This window comes from Zootoca vivipara, chromosome 1 (genome assembly GCF_963506605.1).
Source record: "Zootoca vivipara chromosome 1, rZooViv1.1, whole genome shotgun sequence".
Taxonomy (NCBI): Eukaryota; Metazoa; Chordata; class Lepidosauria; order Squamata; family Lacertidae; genus Zootoca; species Zootoca vivipara.
In genome coordinates, this window is record NC_083276.1 from 29,768,238 (window position 1) to 29,795,983 (window position 27,746).

General features: G+C 42.6%; 2 protein-coding genes across 4 annotated transcripts in view; both read right to left on the bottom strand.

Annotated features, from left to right (window-relative positions):
* FLVCR2 (FLVCR choline and putative heme transporter 2) overlaps nucleotides 1–27,746 on the bottom strand; it is a 228,292-nt gene that overhangs the window by 82,945 nt on the left and 117,601 nt on the right. The window lies entirely within an intron of this gene.
* The window catches only part of TTLL5 (tubulin tyrosine ligase like 5), a 117,405-nt gene that overhangs the window by 26,199 nt on the left and 63,460 nt on the right, over nucleotides 1–27,746 (bottom strand). For all 3 annotated transcript variants that reach the window (XM_035108181.2, XM_035108158.2, XM_060272587.1), the window contains 3 exons: nucleotides 26,004–26,194; nucleotides 17,839–17,984; nucleotides 665–863 (listed from right to left, as the gene is read on the bottom strand). In XM_035108181.2, coding sequence (XP_034964072.1) covers nucleotides 665–863; nucleotides 17,839–17,984; nucleotides 26,004–26,194 — 536 coding nt within the window. The remainder of the gene's footprint in view (nucleotides 1–664; nucleotides 864–17,838; nucleotides 17,985–26,003; nucleotides 26,195–27,746) is intronic.

Sequence of the window (27,746 nt, forward strand, 5' to 3'; positions counted from 1 at the left end):
ATTGCTGAACTACAAGGGATCTTTTCCATATGTTTGCTTTCCAGAATCTGTTGTGAAACTGTGCCATTAAGTTATTATTCAGCTTATTTGTGTACCTAATGCTTATGGGTTTATGGGAGAGGGGATTAGAAAATATGCTTATAAAAGCAAGGCTAAGTAATAGCGTGTAAGATGTGCAGTTGAGTGAATGTTGTTTCAGAATAAGCAAATATGGGGAGAGATTATTAATTTGCTTCCATTCTGTGCCTTATCCACTTAAAATTATTAGTTCAAGTCTGAGAGAAGTCTGTGGGGCTGTAATTATAACACAATCACACAAAAAACCTGGATTGTGATTTTTTAAAATTATGGCTTCTAATGATGAAGAAAAGACTAAAGGTTTGTAGGCGGCATTTCCTGTAAATGCTTGTGATCAGATGGAGTGGCTTTCTGCACAGGGCCATTCCTCTTTAAAGCTCTCCGTTGCCATTTGCAATTTGTAGGAATTGGAAGAAACAGGGAAGCAGCTATGCGAATCAAAATTCATTTACGTATACCAGCATAAATTGTGCAATTGAACAAAATTGGGTATGGGTGCTTTATTTTGAACACTAATCTATTCGGAATGGGTTTGGAATCTAACAATGATACATCTTCCAAGACGGCCTCACTCATCTTAAGTTACCTGGTGCCGGGCTCGGCTCTGGTCCAAAAGCTGCCGAGACTGAAGCTTCTGCTGTTGGAGCTGCTGCAGGGCAAAATGGAGCTGATAGCTGCCGGCACTTGGCGAGGCCCTGGGAAGCCCTGGTTGGCTTCCTATCAATTTACTGCGTATGCAGTTCTCTGTATCTCCTTCCCAGGCAAAGTTGTCAGCCTCCAGGGCCCTGCAGTAAGAAAGGTTCCATTTAAAAAGTTTTACGTTTTACTCAAAATACTCTTTCACAGGAGCCCTCCTCTCCCCCCACACCAAGCACAGGAACTCTAGGATACTGTAATAATATCAACAACCAGGAAAAAAATAATCAGTGCCAACTGGGTCCCTACAAAGAATTCTCAATAAGCACAGAAATAAAAATTACAACCTAGAAGGCCTTGTGTGCCTGTCTCTGGAAAGATGAGGCAAACTCAGCCAATCAGTGTGGTGGGGGTTTGCTCTCCTTCCTACTCCTCAATAACAGACATTTACCATAAGTAAATTTTGACTCAGCCATCCCTGTGACCAATGCCCCAGAAATACAATTTTGATAGAATTCTCTCTAATTTGTGGCTACTGTAAAATTTGAGCCTACACTGAATTAAAAAGAACTCTATACTTTTTCCAGAATCTCCATATGCAAATTTTGGACCCATTTTAAAATATACCTATTTTACTGTGTTATGTTTATGTCAACATCTAGTATACTGGGGAAACCATTTAACTTGCTGTTTCTTGGTCAATTTCTCACATTCTTTTTTCTGTTCCCTAATTTCCTAATTTTGCTCCAGTTTGTTCAAGAAGGTTCTTATTTGAATATACTGAAAGAATGGTGGTTTGAAATTCTTTTATTGTTGATAAAAGACCCGAATGTGTGAATAACTGTGGAAGAGCATTTATAGCACAATACTAGCCATGTTCTGGGAAAGTGCTATATCCACTTTCTCCAAGCACAAAAGGAACAAATAGGATTTTAGAAAGTGATACAGAAGATACAAGACTGAAAGGGAATCATGGTGCTGACAGAGTAAGTATGATTACAGAGCAACATGCAGTATTACTGTAATAATTTGCCTAGAACCTAGGAATCTTATAGAGATTAGAAAAGAATATGTAGACTCTGGCACCAAGAAGAAGGGCATCAACAGTCCATTTTTAGTCCCCAAAACAGGTATACAAGAATTCAAATAGCACCAAAAAACAAAAACAAAACAGTAACTCCGAAATTCCTAGATGCCTAATTCCATCATGTTTTTGTAATTTTATACGAAGTGCTTTCACGTACCCAAATGAGATTGACCAGACCAATTAAATACATGAGGATGTCCTGTGTATTAGGAGGCAGAAAAATGCACAGGAGGTGGCCAAGGAAGCTTGGTAAAGGCAAGACTACACATGGAACTGGCTCATGATGCTTGTAGTTGGTATTGTCTCATTCATCACACTAGTATAATAGCCAACCAAAAAGTAAGGTCTTCAAATAAACAGACACCTTTTCAAAGGACAAAAGCATTGTTACAACCTGGCCATCAACAGAGGGAGCTCAGCTGTGAATTGCAATGTGATACATGCCAATAGAAGCCTGCCTGTTTGCTTTGAAGTTTGAGTTTGTGGGCCTGGCTACAGTACTGCACTCTACGCCAGGCACACTTGTTTTGTGCAGAACAGGTGGGAGATTGAGAGGGCCTGGAATATGAAGCCCCTAAAAAGCACATTACATGACTCAATGACTCCTGGAACTTGGTTTAACTGGGGGGGGGGAACCATGACGCTCCTCAACGCTTAGTCTGTCAGCTCTACATGCTTCCTCACTGGTATGTTCATTATATTATGTCTTTTGTGACAGAATCTTTTGTTTTCATCCACAGACACATACATTTAGCACTATGACTACATCAAGGCTATGTGCAGCTTTCTCCCGATTGAAGTGCAGTGTTTGAGGAACAGAACATCAAAATGTTTGTTTGCAAAGCTATTGTACTACCAAACTTTACTGTATGCTTGTGAAACTGTGGAAGGACGTGTGGATCCAGAATTGGCCTCTACAGTCACTTACAGACTCACTGTTAAGACATGTTCATGGAAGACAATTTTACTTGGCTACAAGTGATCGCCAGAGAGAAGCAGCAGCACTGTTGCACCTAGCCATGAACCTCTGAGGCTTAGATTATCAACTTGCTCTATACTAGTGACCTTGCTTATCCTCTAAACCCCAAGTCACGGAATGCAAATTGAGGCTTTACAACACTGCTGGTGTGTACATATAGGCACATGTCAATCCCTTTCAGACTTGTCAGGCCAAAAAAGCCTAGCGGCTGGAAGAGTCAAGATACCTAGCAATGCCGGGGGGGGGGGGGGCTTTTGTGGTGCTAACAGTGAACATTTTCTATTCTAGCTTTCTGTTTTGAACCTAGCCAGATTCTGATGCCTCAGGTGTAACACAGCAGTATCTTCTCCCTTTAAGTCTAGTGACCTAGATTGATAGCCAAATCCCTACTGCATGTCCTGACTGGCTCTTTTCAGTCCCAACTTGCTATAGAAGACCTAGTCTATTCCCAAAGTCACTCCTGCTGCAGGCAATATACAGTGGTGCCTCGCAAGACGAATGTCCTGTAAGACGAATTTTCCGCTATACGAATAGGTTTTGCGATCGGAGGTTGCCTCACAAGACGATGAGGTTTTTATGGCCGCCGCTTCGTCTTGCGAAGTGTGGCCATAAAAACCTCCAATCGCAAAACCTAGCGAAAGGGGCATTCGTCTAGCAAAAGGGGAACCTGCTGTAGCAAGGGAAGAAGGCAAAGAAGCGCCTCTCAGCTGATCTTCCTTTGCCTTCTTCCTGCGCTGCAGCTGGTTCCCCTTTGTGTTCCGCTGGTCTCTGCCGGTGAGGGGCAACCAGCAGAGACCAGCAGAACACAAAGGGCTGTAGCGTGGGAAGAAGGGGGGGAGAAGTGGAGGATCAGATCAGTTCCCCCACTTCTCCCCCCCCACCACGCCATGGACACCCGGGAGCATCGGACGGGGCTTCGGAGAAGTGCTGCGCCTCTCTGAAGCCCCGTCCGATGTCGGCTTTGTGCCAGGCACAAAGGAGGAGCCGCTTCTCCCGCCGCCGCCTGGCACACAGCTGCTTGCCTCAGCAGCCGCTGCCTGGTTTCAGGCGGCGGCTGCCTCGGCAAGCCGGCTTTGTGCCGGGTTGCCTCCCCTTCTTCCCACCACCGCCAAGCCAGCCAGCAGCGGGGGCTTTTCGCCGTTTGCGTTCCCCCAAGGGGGAGGCAAACGGTGAAAAGCCCCCTCCCGCGCCGCACTTCGGCTCGGGGACTGGCTTGGCGGCAGCGGGAAGAAGGGGAGGAATTCTGCTTCCCCGAGCCGTAGCGCATCGGGGGACAGAGCCGAAGATCGGCGGGCACTGCTTGTCAGGGTTAACAAGCCCTGCAAGCAGCGCCCGCCGATCTTCGTGTGACAGGCGGGGGTGGGGGGAAAGCGGAGGATTTCTGCTTCCCTGAGCCGTAGCGCATCGGGGGACAGAGCCGAAGATCGGTGGGCGCTGTTTGCCGGGGTTGGCATGATCTCTATAAATTCAGTACGGGATCTCTGTGAAGGCAAAACGGTCCAGAAACAGTCAGACTAACTGGCATACCAAATATCCGAACATCTTGAGGTTGAGAGCACATTCCAACTCCTGGATTGATGTCTTACTGAACCAGTCAGCCATCTAGCAGAACCCACCAGATTGACAGAAAGCACTAACAGAACGACACACCCCTTCTTCCTGGATGCTTGTAGGGCCACCTACAAGCTCTAACCATTTTATGTTTGGGCAGAACTCCAACTGAGATCAAGTCTGTTGAGCCACATGCTCTCCGAGGTGGGCTTCCCGTTGGACCATTGTTACAATGGACTCTCTAATTCTGACTAAATCTGAATGACTGCTTATGCGAGTTCAACTACAAGTCCAGTGTTAGGTAGATATGGTCTCCGATCATCACCCTTCAGATGTGTGAGGGAAGGTATCTCATATTTATATTCTTATATGTTCATATGTTTGGAACATAAGTTTGGAAAACTCAGCAATGGCCAGAGGATTGGAGAAGATCAGTCTACATCCCAATTCCAAAGAAGGGCAGTGCCAAAGAATGCTCCAACTACCGCACAATTGCGCTCATTTCACACGCTAGCAAGGTTATGCTTAAAATTCTACAAGGCAGGCTTAGGCAGTATGTGGATCGAGAACTCCCAGAAGTGCAAGCTGGATTTCGAAAGGGCAGAGGAACCAGAGACCAAATAGCAAACATGCGCTGGATTATGGAGAAAGCTAGAGAGTTCCAGAAAAACGTCTACTTCTGCTTCATTGACTATGCAAAAGCCTTTGACTGTGTCGACCACAGCAAACTATGGCAAGTTCTTAAAGAAATGGGAGTGCCTGATCACCTCATCTGTCTCCTGAGAAATCTCTATGTGGGACAAGAAGCTACAGTTAGAACTGGATATGGAACAACTGATTGGTTCAAAATTGGGAAAGGAGTACGACAAGGTTGTATATTGTCTCCCTGCTTATTTAACTTATATGCAGAATTCATCATGCGAAAGGCTGGACTAGATGAATCCCAAGCCGGAATTAAGATTGCCGGAAGAAATATCAACAACCTCAGATATGCAGATGACACAACCTTGATGGCAGAAAGCGAGGAGGAATTAAAGAACCTTTTAATGAGGGTGAAAGAGGAGAGCGCAAAATATGGTCTGAAGCTCAACATCAAAAAAACCAAGATCATGGCCACTGGTCCCATCACCTCCTGGCAAATAGAAGGGGAAGAAATGGAGGCAGTGAGAGATTTTACTTTCTTGGGCTCCTTGATCACTGCAGATGGTGACAGCAGTCACGAAATTAAAAGACGCCTGCTTCTTGGGAGAAAAGCAATGACAAACCTAGACAGCATCTTAAAAAGCAGAGACATCACCTTGCCGACAAAGGTCCGTATAGTTAAAGCTATGGTTTTCCCAGTAGTGATGTATGGAAGTGAGAGCTGGACCATAAAGAAGGCTGATCGCCGAAGAATTGATGCTTTTGAATTGTGGTGCTGGAGGAGACTCTTGAGAGTCCCATGGACTGCAAGAAGATCAAACCTATCCATTCTTAAGGAAATCAGCCCTGAGTGCTCCCTGGAAGGACAGATCGTGAAGCTGAGGCTCCAATACTTTGGCCACCTCATGAGAAGAGAAGAATCCTTGGAAAAGACCCTGATGTTGGGAAAGATTGAGGGCACTAGGAGAAGGGGACGACAGAGGACAAGATGGTTGGACAGTGTTCTCGAAGCTACGAACATGAGTTTGACCAAACTGCGGGAGGCAGTGCAAGACAGGAGTGCCTGGCGTGCTATGGTCCATGGGGTCACGAAGAGTCGGACACGACTAAACGACTAAACAACAACAACATGTTCTTATGTACACTGGGAGTGGTAAAAGAAGCTCTTGCAGAGGTCTGGAGGAGAGACATGACCATCATGTCTATTATTTGAGCCAAGGTCATAATAGTCATGCTTTCCTGTCTTGTCACTGACAACTGAAAAATCTTGTGTTTTTGTTTATCAGCGAGGAACGTTCCGTACTGTGCAATGTCCAGGATAAGCCCTAAGTGCTCCAGGCATTGCCTGGGAATCAGTGAGTTCTTTGTCCAGTTCACAACACAGTCAAGTGTCTAAGACATGAAAGTACGGCCTCGGTGTTGGTCAAGCTCTTTTCCTTTAGCCAACTGGATATAGATGCCCTGCATCTATAGACATGTTCCCTGCATCCTAAGGTGTGTACCAGGACCTTAGGAAACAGCCATGGAGCCAAAGTTAGGCAAAAGCATAATACAATGCAGTAAAAATGGCAAAGGTTATTCCAATATCTGAAAGGAATGTGGAAATATGTCTTATACAAATAAATGAATGCTACAAATTCTTGTTTATAGAAGCCAAAAAGGATTTCAGCATTTCCATCCTGAAGCACTGCTAGCCAAGTGACTAGTTCATCTACTTCAGGTCCAGGATGGCTTATTTAATTTTATTTAGAAGAAAGAAAGAAAGAAAGAAAGAAAGAAAGAAAGAAAGAAAGAAAGAAAGAAAGAAAGAAAGAAAGAAAGAAGACCCCTCTATTAAGTATACTCTGGAGCACTTGTTGGAATGAGGCACTGGTACAATGGCTTGAATTTCCAGGTGTTGAATCACGACCATAAAGAATCAGTGCTTTGCCTGGTATTTGCCTGTGCAAAGAAATACCACGGCTCCACTCCCTACGTTTGGGGAGGGGTGGAAGACGGAGTAGCAGTGATCTACAAGTTTCTTTCCCTCCCAATCCTGAAGGTCTTTCTTCTGTGGACTTTGAATAAGTGAGGAAAGGGAGGAAATCACTGTAAGAAAAAGATGAACCCAAACAACCTCATGGCGTGCAGAACCAAGATGAGCTATTGCTGGTTCAGGGCACCCTTCGTCTTAGAGAAGTTGCTGACAGAAGCTTGGCCCTGCCTCACAATCCAAGGGGAGAGTGCCACCTGAAAGGTTATCAGAATGCTCTCCTAGAGTTCAGGCAGGACATCCTCACAGCGCAGGCTACACTTTTGGAAATTTAGCCTGAAGCAATTGACCAAAGCCAAGCATGGTGGTCTAGAGGAGGAATGTGGCCACGCATGATGTAGGTCTGCCAAAACATTAGCTGGCAAAGATGGACTGAAACAGTAGAAGAGGTGAACACTGGAAGGGCTGTGTAAGTAAAATCTAAAGACATTCAGATTAAACTATTTCTGGATTCAATTGACATTACCCACACTATCATGTTCAGAACAACTAGAATTCGCCAGTTATTAAATATCTAACTTTTGGCAGAGTGGACTTTCACTTAGCCCAAAGTAGCATCTCTGGACCTGTGTCAAGAGTACTGTAACACTGGCCTCTATGAGCTGGGAAATATTTGGCAGCTGAGTGTCTCATTCCCCCCCCCTCTCCTCCCTCTTTTCCTTTCATAGAAAATCAAGCTTTGAAAACAAATGGGAAAACATATGGGAACTAAGTCAAAAGGAAAGTGAGGGGTCATCTGGTTAAGAGGTTCAGTGCCTCCATCCCATCACAACACATTAGGTCAGAGGAGAAGAGGTAGTAAAGGCAGCAATGCTTATCCCCTTTGTGTGATTTGGATTAGCTGAATCAGAGAGCACACAGCAGCCTCTCTTTCAATTAGCCAAAGCCAAATGGTTAGGTGCACTGAACAGGAAGCAGTCCTGGCTTCTGGATGCCTGCACATGCTCCTGCACCTGCACATGGGCCCAGCCTGCTGGAACATTTTAATGATAAAGAATACATGTGATGAGATTAGCATGAATGAGAGAACTGCTGCTATTCCATTATTTGGGGAAGAGGAAGAGGTGCCTCTGTAGATAATGCATGCCACAATTCCAAATTCAAAGTATTCCAACAAATGCAAAGTACAGGGAAAGCAGATTATCTGGAGAGCATGAACACAATTCATCTATTGGTATATTACATAAACTCAATCAAAACACATGAAAACTGTTCCACAGATGGGAGAATTGCTCTTACGGCTGCCATGTGCACTACATGCAATTTTACTTTAGCCAGAAAACGATATTAAATTTGAGACCACATTAAGGAGGCAAAGTAAAACCTAAGTGGTCCTCTGGTTGGGACACAGTAGAGCAGGGTATCCTATGTGGCCCTTCAGATGCTGTTGGACTAAAACTTCCATCATGCCTGACCATAGGCTGTCTGGGCTGATGGGAGCTGGAATCCCACAACCTAGGGCACTAGGTTGGAGAAAGCTAGTCCAATGCATCAATAACAGCTCTTTCTGGAGTGCTAGATTGCTGAAAGAGGTGTTTATTCATCCAATTGTACAAAAGAGTAGATCTAAAGTACATTTCTAGTGGTATATTGGCCTACAAACTTCACAATAACACTGTAGCAGAGAAAGGAATTAATTCTGGATTCTCCAGTCACTGGTTATTAATACGACTCAATTAAACAGCACAGGTAGGTAGTACCTACTTTCACACCATCAGAATTTTCACAGAAAGAAGTAACTGCATGCCTCAGATTTCCACAGTGGCAACTTACATCACTACCTTTGTTACACAGTCCTGGCTTAAAACTGAAGGTTCACAGTAGCATACCTTGTTCTATAGAGAAAAGTGAAGATGAAAAGCATGAGGGAGATGGAAATCACAAAGCTCAGTAGTAGACAGTAGACAGGAGTGTAAGTTGGTTTCACATAGCCCCCAAATACGCCAAGGCTTAAGGCAGCCTTATTCAACTTGGTGCTCCTCCAGATGTTTTGAACTACAACTCCTAGAATCCATGACTACTGGCCATGATGCCTGGAAGGGAAGCAAGTTGTAGCCTAAAATATCTAGAGGACACTAGATTGGAAAAGGCTGCCCCAAGACATCAGTCTTTCCCAGAAATAATCTCTGGCAGCCAGATCCTCTCTAACTTTCCAAGAAGCCATTCTCTGTCAGCTAAGGTTATTTCTCATCTTTAAAGCAAGATTGATCCTCTAAACCTTCAAGGAATGTATCTGCGACTTTCTTCATGTTTTAGAGAGAAAAAAGTATCGTAACACTGCACTAACAAACCTGAACTGCAGAACCAGGGAAGCTTTTTATATATATAAAAAATCCAGTAAATATTAGTAAACACCTAGAAAAAGATTTCAAGTGAGTCACATGAGAAGTAGCAGAAGAGCAAGAGAGGGCTTGTGCCAAAAGAATTTTAAACGTAGAACTAGGTTAAAGCCTTTTACCCGCTTGGCTAATTATTTTCCTCCCTTCCCCCATCTGCAAACACTGGCATGTGCAGCAAAGAATGCAGCATATGAAGGCTGGGCTCAGAAACACTGCACAGGGCTGAGGCAAAAATACCTGGCAGCTGCTAAAACGAAACTTCAAAGACTCGGCTCACTTTGAAAACACATCAGGCAGGAGCCACTCTTCCCCCACAGCTTCCCGAGGAGCCTGTGGGAAACTTAACCACTTCAGCATGTTTTGCAGCCTCCAAGCCCATCCAAGCAGGTGATAGTGAGAAACTGAACAGCAAGAGGAGCATCAGGCAACACTTTCCCTGCACTCTGGGTCTCACTTCCAACAGGAAACACCTAGTGCAAGGGCCATGAAGGTACAGGTTTGCCACCAGTAGTAGATAAAACCCAGAAGTGAGTATGTCAACAAAGACACAGGTGCGAGTAGAGGAGACAAGATAGGATTGCTTATTAGTAATGCACCAATAGCTGACACTTCTATGCACATAGTAGCACATATTTCCTGCTTTCATTCTTCAGGATTACACAGGCATCTTTTTCCACACACAACCTCCTAACAGTTGTTCAGAACAGCCACAATGAGTTGCAAGGACAACTCCGATCCTACTAACTTCTGCATAAATCAAGATATCGATTCAAATACTAGATCAGCTGAAAGAATTTCACTCTCAGTCTCCATCTTTAAAACGGACAAAACATCTCAGATGCACAAGCCTCCACACTTGGAGTCAATAATGTTTCTGAATACCAGAAGCCACACAAGGGGAGAATGCTCCTGTCCTTGGGTTCTGCTAGCTGGTTTCCCACTGACCACTGTGAGAACAGGATGCTGGACTAGACAGAATGGGCATTTAGCCTGATCCAGCAGGCTCTTCTTATGTTATTTTATAGGCAGAGAAGGTGATTTAACTCTTTACTTCATATCCCTCTCTGATGTTCTAATGGAAAACAAGGCAAAACAAAAGTGAACTAATGGCATAAGATTACAGGATCTCAACAGACTGAATATATGTGTCCAAGGTCACAAAATCAATGTTCCTATATAACAAAGTCTAGGAGTGACATATTGTCCCTGAATTGATGTACTGGAGAACAAATGGAGATGAAATGATGATGATAAAGCAACTCCAGGTGTTTTAAGCTGAACAGATTGGCTTCTGCCATGAAAATGCTTGGTGTCAAATTCTACACTTGTCTTTCTAGAAATCTGCTTGCCACATAGCTAGCAACAGAAATGGGGGAGATATTTCGGTTAGAAACCTAGTTTACTGCATTCAGTATAAAGTGCACCATACAGCTGTTTGCACCAAGATCAAATAAGATATACATTGGCCAGGTGCAAACATCAGAGCTTTGAGAACCAAGTACAGCAACTTAAGGCTGAGGTTATGAAATTAGAGTAGGGAGCATTATAGTGAAAGCAGCTGAGGGTATATTCCCTAGAGAGCAGCATATAAATAACTAGAGTAAGCTCCAGCAGCTTTTGTTCAAGGAAGATAGTGAAGTTGGCACTGGTAAAGCCGAATCTGAGACCTTTTACACAACAAAAGGCTCCTACTGATTAAAGTACCTGAGGTCATATGACCCAGAAACAAAGGAGTTATTGTCAAAATGGGAATGATACACCTCTCTGAATGCAAGGTTGCCCTCTTCAATCTTTGGATGAAGGGCGGTGTAGAAATTTATAGTGCCAATGTCACACAAACTGGCAATTTGTACTTGAGGCATTTAATTCATATTACTAAGCACATATTCAGTATAATTATATAGTATAAATATATAATATAGTACAGTACAGTGGTACCTCAGGTTACAGACGCTTCAGGTTACAGACTCTGCTAACCCAGAAATAGTACCTTGGGTTAAGAACTTTGCTTCAGGATGAGAACAGCAGCGGCACAGCAGCAGCGGGAGGCCCCAATAGCTAAAGTGGTACCCTAGGTTAAGAACTGTTTCGGGTTTTTGTTGTTGTTTAGTTGTGTCCGACTCTTCGTGACCCCATGGACCAGAGCACGCCAGGCACTCCTGTCTTCCACTGCCTCCCACAGTTTGGTCCGACTCATGTTGGAGTTTCAGCTTAAGAACAAAATAAAAGTGAAGAAGTGTGCATGCACACACCAATAACAAACTTAGCTGGTCTCTAAGGTGCTACTGGAAGGAATTTTTTTTATTTTGTTTTGACTACGGCAGACCAACACAGCTACCTATCTGTAAGGTTAAGAACAGACCTCCAGAATGAATTAAGTTCTTAACCCGAGGTACCACTGTATACATATTTATATACTGTAGCATATAATATAGTTTATTGTTCTCAAAGCCACCAACATGAGTCGGACCAAACTGCGGGAGGCAGTGGAAGACAGGAGTGCCTGGCATGCTCTGGTCCATGGGGTCACGAAAGGTCGGACACGACTAAACGACTAAACAACAACAACAATATAATATAGTACTTTATATGACTAAAGAGTCAGACACGACTAAACAACAAAATGACTAAAACAGAAGCAATATGAACAAGCTCTAAATTAATTCAGATGTTGAAGAGCAGCAAAATGTTGCAATGTTCACTTTCTGCAAATAACTGCCTAACTCCCTCTTCTCTTTTCTGCAACCCTTCACATCAACAACGCATTCTGTCCTTCGGCTTGTACGATGAAAGTTTCTTTAAAAAAAGAAAATCTGAGAAACTTAAATATTTATGAAATATTTTGTAACAGGAACACAACCGATGGCCGGAGGGGGCTCGCTTTAATAAAACGAAGCCAAGAATCTAACAGCAAATAGAGTGGATTAAATCACTATAACATGCATTAATCTCCCTTCCCCCTTCTTTTCTTGAGTGTATCAGGTTTGGGGAGCAAACTGGTAGTTTCTATATACAGCGGTACCTCGACAACCGAACGATTCGACTTCCGAAGGTTTCAACTTACGAAGTCAACAACCCCAGAAGTGTTTGCGCCATGTGCGCCATGCGTGCGCGTTCTGCGCCTGCACAAAGCAGCGCGTGGGGTCGCCGCATGCACAGAAGCGCAAAATCGTGCATGTGCAGAAGCGGCGCTTCAACAACCAAAGACCTCGACTTACGAAGACGGCCGCGGAACGGATCGTCTTCGTAAGTCGAGGTACTATTGTAACCATGGAAAATGCCTCCTCCCCCCCTCTCTCACACACACTAACACATGCACACACTTTCCTTCAAGTACTGTATCTATTTGCAAACAGAGCAGCAAAGAAATGTATGGCAGTTGCTGCAGTATCAGCATAATCTGACAAACCAACAGCCCATTCCTAATCAAATTTACTCAGCAATGTTACAAGTATGTGCACTATAGCCAGAACCAACTGATACAATTTAATTTCATTTGTACTGGAAGCTAATAGGGGTGGGAGATTCAGTTTTGAAGCAAAAGTGGAAACTAAAGGGGGGGAAACCCATACACTCAAGCCCTATGTCAACCACTGGCAATAAAAAGAACACTCTTTGTAAGCAACTTAATGACTGTATTCAATCACTGTTTGGTTTGGAGGGGCAGGAACAATATCTGGACTCATGAGGTCTCTCTTGCCCTTAGCGCTTGGCTTAATGGAATGCCTGGCTTGATCAAGTCAGAGTTTGCAATCTTAGTTTGGAAATCCTGCTCAAAATTTTGCCGTTGTGTCTGAACCAGTAAGCTGACTGTGGCCAAACCAGAAAGTATTCTATTAAGACATGCATGTGAGAAGAAGAGAAAGGAGCACAAGGTTCATTCCCAGAGCTCCAAACCATAGTCTGGGAGATAAGAAATGTGATGACTAAATGAAGCAAACTAAAATCTCAGTGGAAAGCTTATGAGCAGCAAAAAGATCCAGCAAAGGTTAATATAGAGATTCTCATAAAAGACAACTAAATTTACTGTGACATAAACATCTGTAGAAAGGAACCTTCATCAGATACAGATTGCACTGGGATGGAAAACAATGATGCATTACCTAACTTGAAATATTGTCATCTAGAACCAAAAAGCTAACATAATAATATGAAAGACTGACCAGTAGAGGGAAAGAAGGGAAGCACAAATATTATATGATATCTGCTGAAAATTCAGCTGCCTTTGGCCTTCCTTCATTGTCACCTACTTGTAGTCATTCCATCAGACCACCTGAACCGTAAATTTAGGTGTTGGTGCTTGAAATTTCTTTTTTGCTCTTCCCATCCAACCCTTTTCCCCTTATGTATTATGTCCATAGCTGCCAAGTCTCCTGTATTCCCCGGGAAATCCCCGTTATCCAGCTGTTCCTAGCTGGAAAAAAATGTATTTTTTTTTTGCTTTTTCCCAGTTTATTCTGGCGCGGTGGCCATTTTGGAACTGGGCGGAGCATGCTCAGAAGCGACTTTTGATGCTGCTCTGCACAGTTCCAAAATGGCTGCAGTGCGACTTCTGGCACGGTGGCCATTTTGGAACTGGGCAAAGCAGCATCAAGAGTCACTTCTGAGCATGCTCCGCCCGGTTCAAAAATGGCGGCAGCGCTATTTCCGGTCTGCTACTTCCGGCCCGGTCCCTTATTTCTCCGACAGCAACTTGGCAGGTATGATTATGTCTAGATTGTAAGTCTGAGGACAGAGACTTTCTTACTAGTGATTCTTGTGAGCTGCCCTGGAGCCCTTTCAGCTAAAAAGTGGGCTAAACATGTTTTAAATACCCAAAATGCTCTCTCTCTCTCTCTCTCTCTCTCTCTCTGTGTGTGTGTGTGTGTGTGTGTGTGTGTTAAGTTGTTGGCAAAGGAGTAAAAATAAAAAAATTCCTTCAGTAGCACCTTAAAGACCAACTAAGTTTTTATTTTGGTATGAGCTTTCGTGTGCATGCACACTTCTTCAGATACCAAATAGTAAAAATAGTTAAAGCTATGAACCCAAAAATAAATAGAGGAAAATTTAAGAGAGGTGAAGCTGAAGTAAACTAACTTTTGATAACTAGGATGAATTAGTGAAAGGGAAGATGTATGATTTTCATCCCTTACAGCTGTGATCTGAACAAAGCTGCCAAGAAAAGCTAAGCATAAGGACAATGGGAATGAAAAGAATGCTACCCTGAAAGTAAGCTGAGGAGTGACAATCAGCTGTTAATTATCTGGGTGCCACATATTCCAAAAATATAGTACATGTATATTACCCTTACTTGTGGCAATCAGAAAGAAACTGAGCAGGAAGACAAGAGTCCCGCCTTCATAGCCAAGTACCCTTGCCCTGGGGCAGACCTCCATGCCAAGGTTTTTTTCAGCGTCTTATCTCTAGAAGGTTCATAATGCTGCTCTGTGCAGAACTAATATGTACAGCAGCACAGAGACCTCAGAGAAGAAAGTTTACCAAGTGCCCAAGTAGATGTTACCCACCATAAATGAAAGCCATGGTGATAACATTCTGTCACCTCTCTTTCCACCCATCGCTTGAGCAATTGTTGTTAACTCAGAATACATGGCCAGAAGTGGCTCTTGGAACTCGCTGCACTCTACCCAACTCTCTGGCAACTAATATCCCTGATTACCTTGGAAAACTAACTGCTCATTAGTGCCTGGAAATCTGAGGTTGCAGGATCAGGCCTCAAACCACTGAGAGATATAAGCTTCCTGCATTGAGGCTCCAAGCTGACAAAGCCAAGACTTGAGGCTGCAAAAGACAATTGGCCACAAAACTGTCCCATTCCACAATAATGGGCTCAGAACTATTTCAGAAGAGGTGGAGGTACAACTGGACCTGCCAACAAAGGTTTCTCCAGTATGGTAAATCCAATACACAGGCAGTGCAAGTCATGCTGCTATAGTTGCAAGTAAGTATTTGACCGCATGAGTGGATAAGCCCCACTGAGTCAAAAGCCATGGGTTGCTATCCATCCCTTAAGGCTACAGTCATGTGGCTATGCCCTGTGGTGGCCCAGGAACAACTTGTCTCAATGCTCTTTGACTCTGATGGACAATCCTTCTAGAGAAACAGTTCATAAAAAGATGCCTTCAGTCGTCAGACCAGTGGCCCACTTAGCTCAGGAATGTCTACTCTGACTGACAGCGACTCTCCAGTGGTTGAGACCAGGGCTTTCCCAGTCCCGCCAGAGGATCCTGGAGATTGAACATGATACCATTTCTAACACAGAGCTAAGGTCATTCTTCAAATACTGTGTGGTTAAAGCTTCCTCAGGGAATAAACGTAATTGGTGGCTACAGAATATGCAAGGAAGGCCATAAAAACGGATATTTTCCTCTAGTAGGGGTAGCACTAGGTAGTATAGCAAAAAGCAGAGAATGAATAAGATGAATTTAGGGTGAAGGAACTATAACCAACCAAAGCTGTGACTTCTGGAAAACCGTTGGGTTCTGGACACTTTAGGACACACACACACACACACACACACACACACACACACACACAAAAACCATTATCTGTTTTCTCAGAAGCAATTCCTACTATTGTGCTCAATGGGACTTACTCCCTATTGTGTTTAGGATCACAGCCATTCCTTTGTATTGGGCTTAAAATAGGAACAGAGAGGGTGTTTTCATAGAAACTCCACAGCTTCTCCCACGCTAGGATTCTTCTAGTTAATCAGAAGATGTGGCAGCTGCAATGTCTGCCATGTCAAGAGCATGTGGCCAGAGAACAGAGAGTGTCGGGGCCAATGCAAGCAGCGAAGGATAGTGGACAGTAAAGGAGTTACAGTAGCTCAGCAACAATCTGATGAGGGATGAAACAACAACAGAAGGCTGCATACTTTAAATTCAGAGGGATAAAAACTGTGAGGCCGCTGAATAAGTCACCAAATTGGGGCACTTACAAATTGAAATTGTGCTTATAAAAACGTATTGTTGGAGGACAGGGAGGTGTCTCATTCTAGTTCTGCTTTCTGTAAGAACTGAATAGTTTGGGTGGGGGATTGGTGGGGGGCATAAAGGCACAAATGTACCACCCTTTATCTACTGTTCCTACAAATCTAAAAACACAGAAATAAAAACAAACAGCAAGAAACATAGGAGTGAGGATCTGCCAGAAGAATTAGCACTTTCTAAATGTAGAAGGCCAATGCTTAGAAAATGGACAGATGAATCCAAGTAGCTTCAGTAATCCAATGTTGCTCAACTTTCCATGATTTTAGTTACATGTTTTGATGCCTGTGTAAAATTCATCTTCGTGTCTGGCAGACTTCCAACAGGACCCATGGCCCAGCACAAGAAATTCACTGAACTCTGTAATTCAGTGTCCAAGGGCAGGACCAGTATGCTTGGAGTAAGTTTGACATAATCAACCTCTTACATCACACTTTTAGAAGCACCAGGGACTTACAGAAGTAACAAATGAAATATTATTGAAACTCTAAATAGTGGAGAGAGGGATCTTCAGATTCAAAAAGAACACGAATAATTCAGTCAATAGGTCTGTTTGGAGCATAGCCTCCAGGCCACTTCTGGAGTCTTCACACCTCAGAATTACTTTTCAAACAGTTTACTAGCAAACCTTGGTCACAGACCAAATCAGCGGCCCCAAATATGTCTCCCCTTTCATTAGATTCAGGCTTGAAAACTTTTTGTTTTCATTTCTCTGCTTCAGAGCAGTCATTTCATGAGCTCAATTTCACAAGCTGAAACAGCACTAGAAAATACACGTATTATGTGGTGTACCACCTCCATATACTAGGAACATTTATTATTGCTAATTCACTTACAGAACTTTCAAAAATATGTGCATGCACACAATTTAGACAGGCTTATTCTCTATTGAAGCCATGCATTCTTTTGAATATTTCAGGAAAAGGAAGATCCTATCCTGTACAAATAGTAATAGAGGTCAAATAAACTCTTGAAACGGTAAAGAGGTAAAAAAAAGGTGAAAACCCAACTAAAAACTTGTGGAAATTCTGCCTTTCTTGCTATTCTACGCACCCTCCCTCTCCACTGAGAACACACAAAAACGTTCAGGCTACAAGAGCCCAAGAGAAATCTGCCTGACATCTCAGAGGCAGACAACCCAAAAGGCTTTGTCTTTCCCATTGGCCAAGTGCCTCAGTCAGTTGGCTTGCCTCGTTCCTAAGCAGATAGGGAAGACACTTCCCTTTGAGTAGACTTTCCATGGAAGAGAAAAGGGATTCTAAATTTTACTATCAGAAAATATACAGCCCATTTTCAGCTTATACTGTTACCTAATCTGCACCATCTCAGCACTGTATAAATATCAATAGCTCATTCTCAGGTTTCATTGTGGAATCAAATGGCACCTCCCATCTATCATACCTGTTCAAACTGCAGCTACATTTCAGTTGTTGCCTTGCAAACTAGTAATATTGAAATGCATTTCCGCACATTGTATTAGTATTCTCCGTCTAATGTTTTTAACTTACCTCACTGTCAAAGATGCAGGACTAATGTCACCGGTGTGTGTTTGAAAAGCCCAAAATGAGTTTCCTTGGTTGAGAGGTGATCGGTAACGGGGAGAAGTTACATTTCCTCTGTTTATAGATCCATTCATCAGATTCAAATTTGTTAACTAAATACAAACAAGAAAAAAAAGGGAAATCACTTTATGAGACTTGAGGAAGTTTGGATGATAATACATTTCATAGAATCATAGAATCATAGAGTTGGAAGAGACCACAAGGGCCATCCAGTCCAACCCCCTGCCAAGCAGGAAACACCATCAAAGCATTCTTGACATATGCCTGTCAAGCCTCTGCTTAAAGACCTCCAAAGAAGGAGACTCCACCACACTCCTTGGTAGCAAATTCCACTGCCGAACAGCTCTTACTGTCAGGAAGTTCTTTGAGTGAAGGTATTTTCATTGTCTAATACATGGGTGCTGTTGGACCACAACTCCCAGCATCCTTGACTACTGGCAATGATGGCTGGGGTTATTGGGAATCAATAATAACTTGAAGGCCACAGGTGCCCAATCCCTGATCCAACCGATACTGTCTCTATATGTTGATAGTGAGTGGGGTAGGGCAGGGTAGTGGAAAGGTAGTTGTATTTAAGTCTGGGAAGACCCTGGTTCAAAACTACATTCATCCACAAAGCTTACTGGGTGATTTTAAGCTGGGCACGACTTTCAAGTTATCCTACCTCAGAGGATTGGGGGGGGGGGTGTTATCATGTAGGATACCTTGAATTCCACTGAGAAAGGACAGGATAAAAATGTAACAACAAAAGAAACTATTTATAAATATGGCGTCATTGTTCTTTGGAGTTTATCCCTTTCCTTTAATCACTGTAATGGTTAAGATGAATGACACGAATAGTCTATGAACAGAACTGTGTTCTCTTCGATTCTAATCCAACCCCACCCTGTCCCAAGAGCTCAGGACTTGTTGCAACATTATTCAAAACCACAGCATAAAAACAAAAGATAAAGCTCCTAAAGCATCAATGGAGCAAAAATAAGTTGTGTGTTAATAGACACCATGGTTTTGCCCCACCTCTGCAATGTTTCATCTTAGATGAACCTCTGGAGAAATTAAAAAAATTCCCTAAGAGCCAAGTAGCTACAAATATTTCCTCTTATCATTCTTCTGCCATTAGAAAGACAGTAAGAGTTAGGTGGACTCTTGGTGAGATTCAGTATGTTTGAGGAAAATCCACAACATTAAGACGATAGTGTGATTTTGAAGAGCACTCTCACTCTTTCTACTAGGGTATCCCTGCTAAACTCTTCTGACACCTTCTTAATTCTACTTTGTTGGTGCAAACATTCTGCCACCTATTGTGCAGCTGCTGTATCAACACATAAATGAAAGATGCAAACTTAACCAAAACCCAACTAGCAAGCTGTAGTGACCTTTATTTATTTATTTATTTATTTATTTATTTATTTATTTGGTCGCTTTATCTTGCAACCCAAATTTATATTACAAGATTATGAGTGGCTCTAGTTGGAACTAGGAGATCAAAAAGTCAGCTCAGAAAATGCCCTGCCCAATTCCCGCTACAACGTAACAAAAAACGCAAAGATTTTTGAAAAATTTAAAGCAGCATTAAAATGTGCACTTTGCAAATGTAATCAGGCTGAAGAATTTGTATTTTCATAGTGGAGAATATGTGCATTTGTGGATGCACACAAGCCTGTAATGCATAAGATTTTATTTCCAGTAAAGAAGCGCTGCATGAAGACAGCTAAAATAAGATCTCTCCCACCAGCATCAATGTGCATTTAGTCAGCTGTTTCACCACTCTATCCTATTCTCCCCCATATGTGCTACCTTGTTGCATTTTCCCTCCAATATCAAAACACCGTTTATTTTAAAGTTGTCTTTCCAAGTAAGGCAGGTGTGTAAACAGTTGAGTGTGGCCGGGTAAGGACATTTCACACATTCCATGTAGACAGGTGTTTAAATTACAGCAGAATTAAATACAGGCAATGGATTCAAAGGAGAGCACACAAGGCATATTTGAACCAGCCCACCAGCTTCGTTCATTTTGATAGTTACTCCTCCATGCCCTGATTTGTTTCAGCTGCTATAATTAGCCTGCCAGCTTGGTGGATTCCTTGGGTAGCCCGTAATACTTATGCATCTGTACAGCAGCTCTGCTTTGAATTATCTGATAGTGACAGTCTTTCCCATTCAGTTAATGAACTTTCAGACTGTCATGGATATATGACGACATCACTCCCCCCCCTTCTTTTTTATTAAAAAAATGCCAACAGGTCTTTTTAATTGCAATTCTTAAATCACAAATAAGGAACAAAGTAGAAAACTCCTGAACAAATTAAGGGTTTCTTTTACTAGAAAAGTTGGGGGTGGGATGTAAGGAAGGGAAGGAAAACTGATTGCAGTGTTTCAGGCACATGAAATGGAAGAAACTATTATTATGATGATGACAACAATGTAGAATAAATGAGTTATTTGTTATATGAAGTTCTTGAAAGGACTTACAATACAGCAAGCTTTGGCAGTATGTTAATAATACACAATATCATCCTAGTCTATCAAAAGTCTGCTTAAAAGGGCAAGTCTTTAGCAGGTGCTGAAAAGATGTCAAAGAAGGCACAGGCCAGCCCTTGCTCGGGAGAACAATCCATAGATGAAGAGCCACAATTGAAAAGTGCCTCTTCCTTGTCCCTGGCCTCACTCATAGGAGGGACCCAGAGAGGGGCCTAAGATGAAGATCTAAGAGTCCAGGTAGGTTGATGTTGGGAGAGGTATTCCAGATGATATTGGGGTCCTGACCTGTAACTGTCAAAACCTGCACTTTGAATTGGGCTCAGAAGCATAAAGGCAGACAGTAAAGTTCAAACAGAATTGGTGTTATGTGGTCTGTTTGCCTTGAACTTGTCAACAGTTGGACATTCTGCATTAATTGAAGCTTCTGAACAGGTTGCAAAAGCAGCCCCACAATAACACATTGCAACAATCCAACACTGACTGGTTTAGAATCCAATTGGGCTGTAGTTTGGATTATAGTAGTCAAGTTATCCTTGTCCAGATAGGGTCACTGTTAGGCAAACAGGCTAAACTGATGTAAGGTACTCTGTGTCACCAAGAACCCTCAAACCCACATCCAGTGCCTCTCATCTCTCAAGGCCAATTTTTCTACTAGAAAAGTCAGGCAAGTTAACATGAAGTGTATTTATGGCCAATAACGGGGGCAGAGGAGAGGGTATAAATGCACTGGTGCACTATTCCCTGGCCTTAAGACTTGTAGTATCCAATTGTGGATAGGGAGCCTCTTGGGGAGAAAAAAAGGCCATTCTGTTGTCGACTGAGGCTCATTTTCAGCCACACCCATACAGTACAGATCTACCCTTAGGCAAGTTCATTTCGTTTATACATTTGTATTTACAACTATAAGCCAGAGGAAAATGAGAGCAAAGACTAAAGGGCTAGAGAGGTGTGAAATCTGTGTGTGTACCAAAGTTGATCTGGCTAAAGGCCCATGACATTCCTTCCCTGCTTGCTGAGCTTACCAGCTTACAGGATATGCACATGCATAAAAAGCATAAGTGTTCTAGTCTCCAGAAAACGTTCCAGACAAAGACCTGCCAAAGACATTCCTGGGAAACCTGACAAACTTGCAGATTCGTTTGTAGTTTCTCCAGCGTATGCATCCATTTAACAATAAAAAAAAGTAGTTTGTGCTGCAGTGGATGGTTACTTGCTTCTTGCCGTTACTAAAAAGTCAGGCTCTGAATTAAGTACTCTCAGCTTCAAAACTTCTCAGTGGGAGCTATTTCAATAGGGCATAGATGTGCCAAACGTTTGATGATCACAGAATAATCCTTCCCACAACAAAAGTTCCTTGAAGCTCAGCTTGGTTCAACTGGCGGCCTCCTTCAAATCACAAGGTCCATTCCAACTGCACAAAAGCTGCTGCAGCTGGAATACAGCAGGAATGGTGGTGCTCCAAATACACCTTTCTTCTTTTAAATCTCTGGTCTTCAGCTGGTAGGTCATGACCTAGAAATGGGTCATGCCCTGACTTCAGGTGGGTCATATTCACCAAGTTAAAAAGTCACAAAGTACAGAGGAGAAGAAAGACAGTGGGGAGGGTGTCAGGCAGGGAAGGAGAAACATGGGCATCCCCTCAATAAATAAAGCAAGTCTCAAGTTCCAGGTTGCAGTGAAAAACAGCACTTGGGTCTGAAAACTTTGAAATTACTTTTCTAAAGATAAATTTCCTAACATGAGACATCTTACTGAAGTTGCTGCAAGCCAGTATTACTAGAAGCACATAATTCAACAAAGAAGAGTGACAAAAATGTAAAGCCAAAACAATGTAGAAGAAAACAGAGCACTTTGGGATGTCATTAGAAATTATTTGTCTCATCATTTCAGCATAAACTATGTTATTCACCTGCCTCCTTCTTTTTACAGCCATTGGTCCAATCTCTACCCAGAACGTGCTGGTCAGACAAAATCACACTGTAAAACTACAGGTCAGGTTTTGAAATGACGGGTACCTAGCAGAAGGCTAAACCCACAGCAGTAGGTTATTTGCACTCCGTATAGTTCTTTGAGGAATGACCTGTTCCTCTAATTATCTCCCTACCAGAATGAAAACATGTGAATATTTTAAATACTTGTCTTTAACTGCTTTTTACTGATAATTTCATTGTTTCATTCTTTCTGCAAACTCTGAGATTTTATTACAATCAAGCAGTATATAGATATTGTGAAATAAAATAAATAAAATAAAACTTGAAAGGAATATGTGCTCATCGTCCTAGGGATAGATCATCACATTTGCAGGAAACCTGGCTTCAACATTTGAGCACTGGCTGGCTTAGATAAGAAAGATACATCTCATTCCCTCACTTGGGTGGTCTGGTTTTATGCCTGTGATCAAACTCTCTGGAAGGAAGAGCTGGAACTGTTCCTAGTGATAGCCAGCCCTAAATTCTCACACATTTGTTCATGGACAAGGGCAGCCAGTGCTCCTAATAAATTCTCCCTTCTCTTTATCAAGTTATGTCAATTCAACACAGCCTACTTGCCATCTATGACCACCAAGCACAGCAGCTTAGGAGACAATAGGAACAGGCTACTGCTTCTTGCCCCAACACATACATAAAACTACCATAAATATCTTACACTGATCAGATACTGCAGCACAGCATATTGTACAGAAAGGATAGGTACCGGTAATTTTTTAAAAAAGAAAAGAATCTGCACCCCCAAATGCATATCACCATAAGTCTTACTAAGCAAAAAGGGAGGTAGCTTATTAAACAGTTGTTGTTAATTAATTAAGGGAGGTAGATTATTAAACAGTTGTTGTTAATTAATTAATTAAATTTTGAGCCAAAACTTTTATTGATACCCCACAACTTTGACCAACTAGAGACCAGAAGACTAGGATCATTAATGGAGAGTCTAGGACTGAAGCCGAAAACGATGAAACATTACTTGCAAACTGCTCAGTCACAACTACTTTAATCGCTTCTATATAGAAAACCCTATCTTGTTTAAAAGGAGGAAAAATAGGAAACAGAAGGAGTGAAAGGAAGGAGAAGGAACAGACTCGTTAGCACAGAAAAACAGAAGCAAGAGCACTTTAGCAGATACACCACCAGTTCCAAGCAAGCAGACTAGCCTTCAGGAATGGTAACTCTTTTCCATATAAAGTTGCACATTCTTGTGGGCACCTAATTCCATAACCGCTACCAAATACCAGTGCTAATCAATCGCCTTAGTTGCCTTTATTCCTATTTGTAATATAGCTGCTTCACCACACTAGAAAGGAGAACTCCCGCCACCCAAGAATTGTGAAAGGAGCAGCAGAAGATGCCACTGCTGTTGCCTCACACCATCCCTTCTCTTTTAGCTGCTATATCTATCCTCTCAAAACAGTAGTTTATTCATTTCCTCCAGAAGGATCCTTCGCCCAGACAGGGGAGATCCAAGGCTGTTTGAGCAAGTTTCCTGCTGCTTTAAAAAGATAGGTCCACTTATTGGTAAGTTCAGGTTGGTGTGGGGTAACTATAGGATTTATTTCTGCTCCTACTTCATCTGCATGAATGTAGGACAGTGATGGCGAACCTATGACACGCGTGTCAGACGTGACACGCAGAGCACTCACGCTGCTGTTGTTGTTTCCCCCCCATTTCTTCTCCCGCTCCTCCTACAGCTTGTCTCCGCTACAGCTTGTCTCCGCTGTTAAAACCCGTTGTCTCCGCTGTTAAAACCCAGATCCTTTTTTGTTGTTGCTGGTAGCCAGAGATTGGTTTTTTAACCCTTTCTGTGCTGTTTTTCTGGCGCTTTGGCAGGCAATGATTGGGTGTAACAGCGTTCATTTTTTAACCCGTTCTGTGCTGGGTTTTTTGGCGCTTTGGCAGACTATGTCGGTGCTGCGTGTTAGTTCCAGCGAAGGTATTATTCGTCATTTATTTCTGTTCTCTTCCCCTCCCCCCAAAAAGCGCAGCAGCTTTGGGGCATCCCCCTAAAAAAGCAAAGCAACTTTTGCACACACACCCCCAAAAAACCTCCAAAACTTTGATCAGCAGCTCCCCCTAAAAAGCTCAACAACTCTGGGCACCTCTGGGTTTTTTGGTTTGGTTAAATAATTGGTTTTTTGTTTATTAAATACGGTTATATATTACAATTATACATTTTTGTTATTTAAACTATAAATATCGTGAATTTATGGTTTTTATGACACACCACCTGAGTTATGCTCGGTTTTTTGACACACCAAGCTCAAAAGGTTGCCCATCACTGATGTAGGATGAGGAGAGAGTAAATCAGCTCCCTGAAGCTTCCTGTGACCTGGCTAACCACACTAAATCATGGTAGAAGGGAACACCCCCTCCCTCCCTTATTTGCAGTTTCAACAGTTGGTAGACTCTCCTTCATCCACAATTCCCAACTGTGCAAACAAACCTCAATAATTTTATTACTTGCTTTCATGACAGCAGAATTAAAGATCAGATACTGGGCTATTTTATAACAGTTTGCTCTACTATTCTCAAGCTCTGGGAGGAAGACCTTTCATTGCCTACAGACAGCCACCCAATCTTAAACAACTCCTCACCCACAATAATACAACCACCAGACTTAACATGGACACTGGTACCAGAGCCTGCAATAAACCCAGATGCCAACTTTGCTGCCACATACACCCGGACAACACCATTACTGGCCCCAACAACATCCAACATACCATCTCAGGACTATTCAATTGCTCATCTTCTAACATTGTGTATGCCATCAAATGCCAACAGTGCCCTTCAGCTCTCTATATTGGACAAACAGGCCAAACCCTACACCAAAGGATAAATGGATATAAATCTGACATCAGGAACCACAAGACAGAGAAACCAGTAGAACACTTCAATCTCCCAGGACATTCTGTACAAGATCTCAAAGCAGCTGTTTTATTACAGAAAAATTTCAGAAACAGAGTGGAAAGAGAAGTTGCTGAATTGCAACTCATTAGCAAGCTTAAAACCATGGAGCCACCTGGAATGAACAAAGACATAGGATTCTTATCTCATTATACATGATCAAGCTTTCCTTAGCACCTCAGCCCTTGCTCCCCCCCCCGCAAGACCAATTGCAGTCATTAACAGTCGTTAACAGTCATCAACAGGTTTACCACTCCTATCAGCCCATCACCCATTCCCATCACCCCCACCCCCTACCCTCTGAATATACATAAGGGTCTGGTGGCCTCTGTTTCAGTGTATCTGAAGAAGTGTGCATGCACACGAAAGCTCATACCAAACTAAAAACTTAGTTGGTCTTTAAGGTGCTACTGAAGGATTTTTTTTTATTTTGCTCTACTATTGTTTTCTTTTGCGCTACGCCTCTAGCAAAAGTGCATCTACATTTTGTATGTAATGCTTCCAGTATCCTCTGGTGTAAGTCTAATTCAAAAAGAAATTATTTCCCTACAACATTTTGCCCTTGACAAGACTCTTTACAGACCGAGAGAAAACAAAATGAGCATTTTAAAGTGATGCGATCAGGTATTGCCCAAGATCCATTAAAAACCATTAACTAGCGAAAACATTCTGTCCAAGCTCTCTCTCACTCATGCACAGACTTCGTTCCATAGACTACTGTTGCCACTGTACCTGCTGTGTAAGGAGACTGATGTGACTAGAAGGAGAGTACTTCCTGGCTGCCTGCTTCTCTGCCAGTCTCTGCAGTTCTGTTGTAACAAGACCATGACTGTACTGCTTGCTCTCAGAAGAGTCATCTCCATCCTTGTTAACTCTGGCAGATCCACCACGTTGTTTGCTTGGGCTGTGACTCCTTGAATCTGCTAAAGATGGTGAAAAAAATTACTTTGCAAAACTTTGTACTAGACAGTAAAGAATCTGCCTTGTGTGTCTGAAAATGGCAAGAGATGAACATCTGCACAACCAATTAAAACCATGGTGTTTTCTACAGAACCTACTGATATAGTCTCCTCTGAATGGCTGTGTTGCAGTTTCTACTGTTAAATTCTCTGGCTGATTCCAACTTCGCACACCCTCCTTTGTGCACAAAACAGTTTAAATCTCCATTCTTTTCCTTTGTTTCTAGAGAAGGTTTAATACAGAACACTATGTTGGCATCCATCAGTCTAAAGAGACAATGGATTGTGCCTCCGGGAGTGAAGTCAAACATGCATTAGCAGCACCAAAGTGACACAAGCAGCGTGGAGGTCCTGGGCTGCCCAGATGACAAGACCCCCCTCTTGGCATCGCTGATGAGGTCCAAAGGAAAGCACAGTAAAACGTTTGGCACCAGCTTGGCTGCAGGAGTTGCCAGGAGGAGGTATACAACACCATCCAACAATCTTAGGGACTCCACTCCGGATATGCGTAGAGATTACTCCTTAGCATTTTCTGTTCCCAAAGAAGAATGCAGCAGAGGTTTAGGATCGAAGTTTTCCTTCTCCTAGATGGTGGTTCAGGGGCAGAATCAGTCCCAATATGACAGCAGATGCAGGAAGAGCATGGCGTAAACAGCTGGCAATTACTGACATTATTTCCTACTGATATCTAAAATCTTTGCCACAGTATTTAGTAGTGAGGTCTCAGGAAGGCCTCCCCAGTAGTGAGGTCTCAGGAAGGCCTCACCACTTGAAAAGAGAGGAACCATCACAAAAATGTGAATGCAGGAAAGAAGTGCAGAATACAACACCTAGAAATACCACTGTTAAAAAAATGCTGCAGTACTATTTTGAAGTGAGAAAGTTGCAAGCCACCAACATGAAAAGCTACCAAACGTAGAAACTGACAAGGAAAAAGAAGCAATGTATGCAAGAAGCTCTCAGGTGCTAGTGGCCCAATTGGCAATTGAAAAGCACCAAGGATGTGAGAATATGCCATACCAAAAATGGCACCAGTCTCCATATTTAAACCCTTCATGTGTATCATTAGTGACAAAGTTCTGGGACAACTGAGAGATATATTGCCTGATAATGTGAGCAGAATAGCTACTTCACAGAACAAATACAGAATTATTCTAAGAAAAGAGTTATTAATCTGAGTCATCCATTCATACTTCAATGCAGGTTACTTTCTGTTGCTGCCCTACACTTTGCCCTAAGCAGTTTCACATGCGTAAACTTTAATCATCACTTCCTGGACTGCCGGGGATCACTGCCAAGCCGTGTCATGTGCCAACTGGAGAGGCAAAATGATCCTATATTTCTGGAAGTTGCCAAAATAATAATAATAATAATTTCACACATGTATTATTAATCTAGGATTTAACTAGAGGCCAATTTCTGAATCTGATTAGCTGTATTATTATTATTTTTAGCAAGCCATGAGTTTTTTTTGCTTGCATAGCCACATTCTGACCCTTTGTGCCAATTCGAGCTA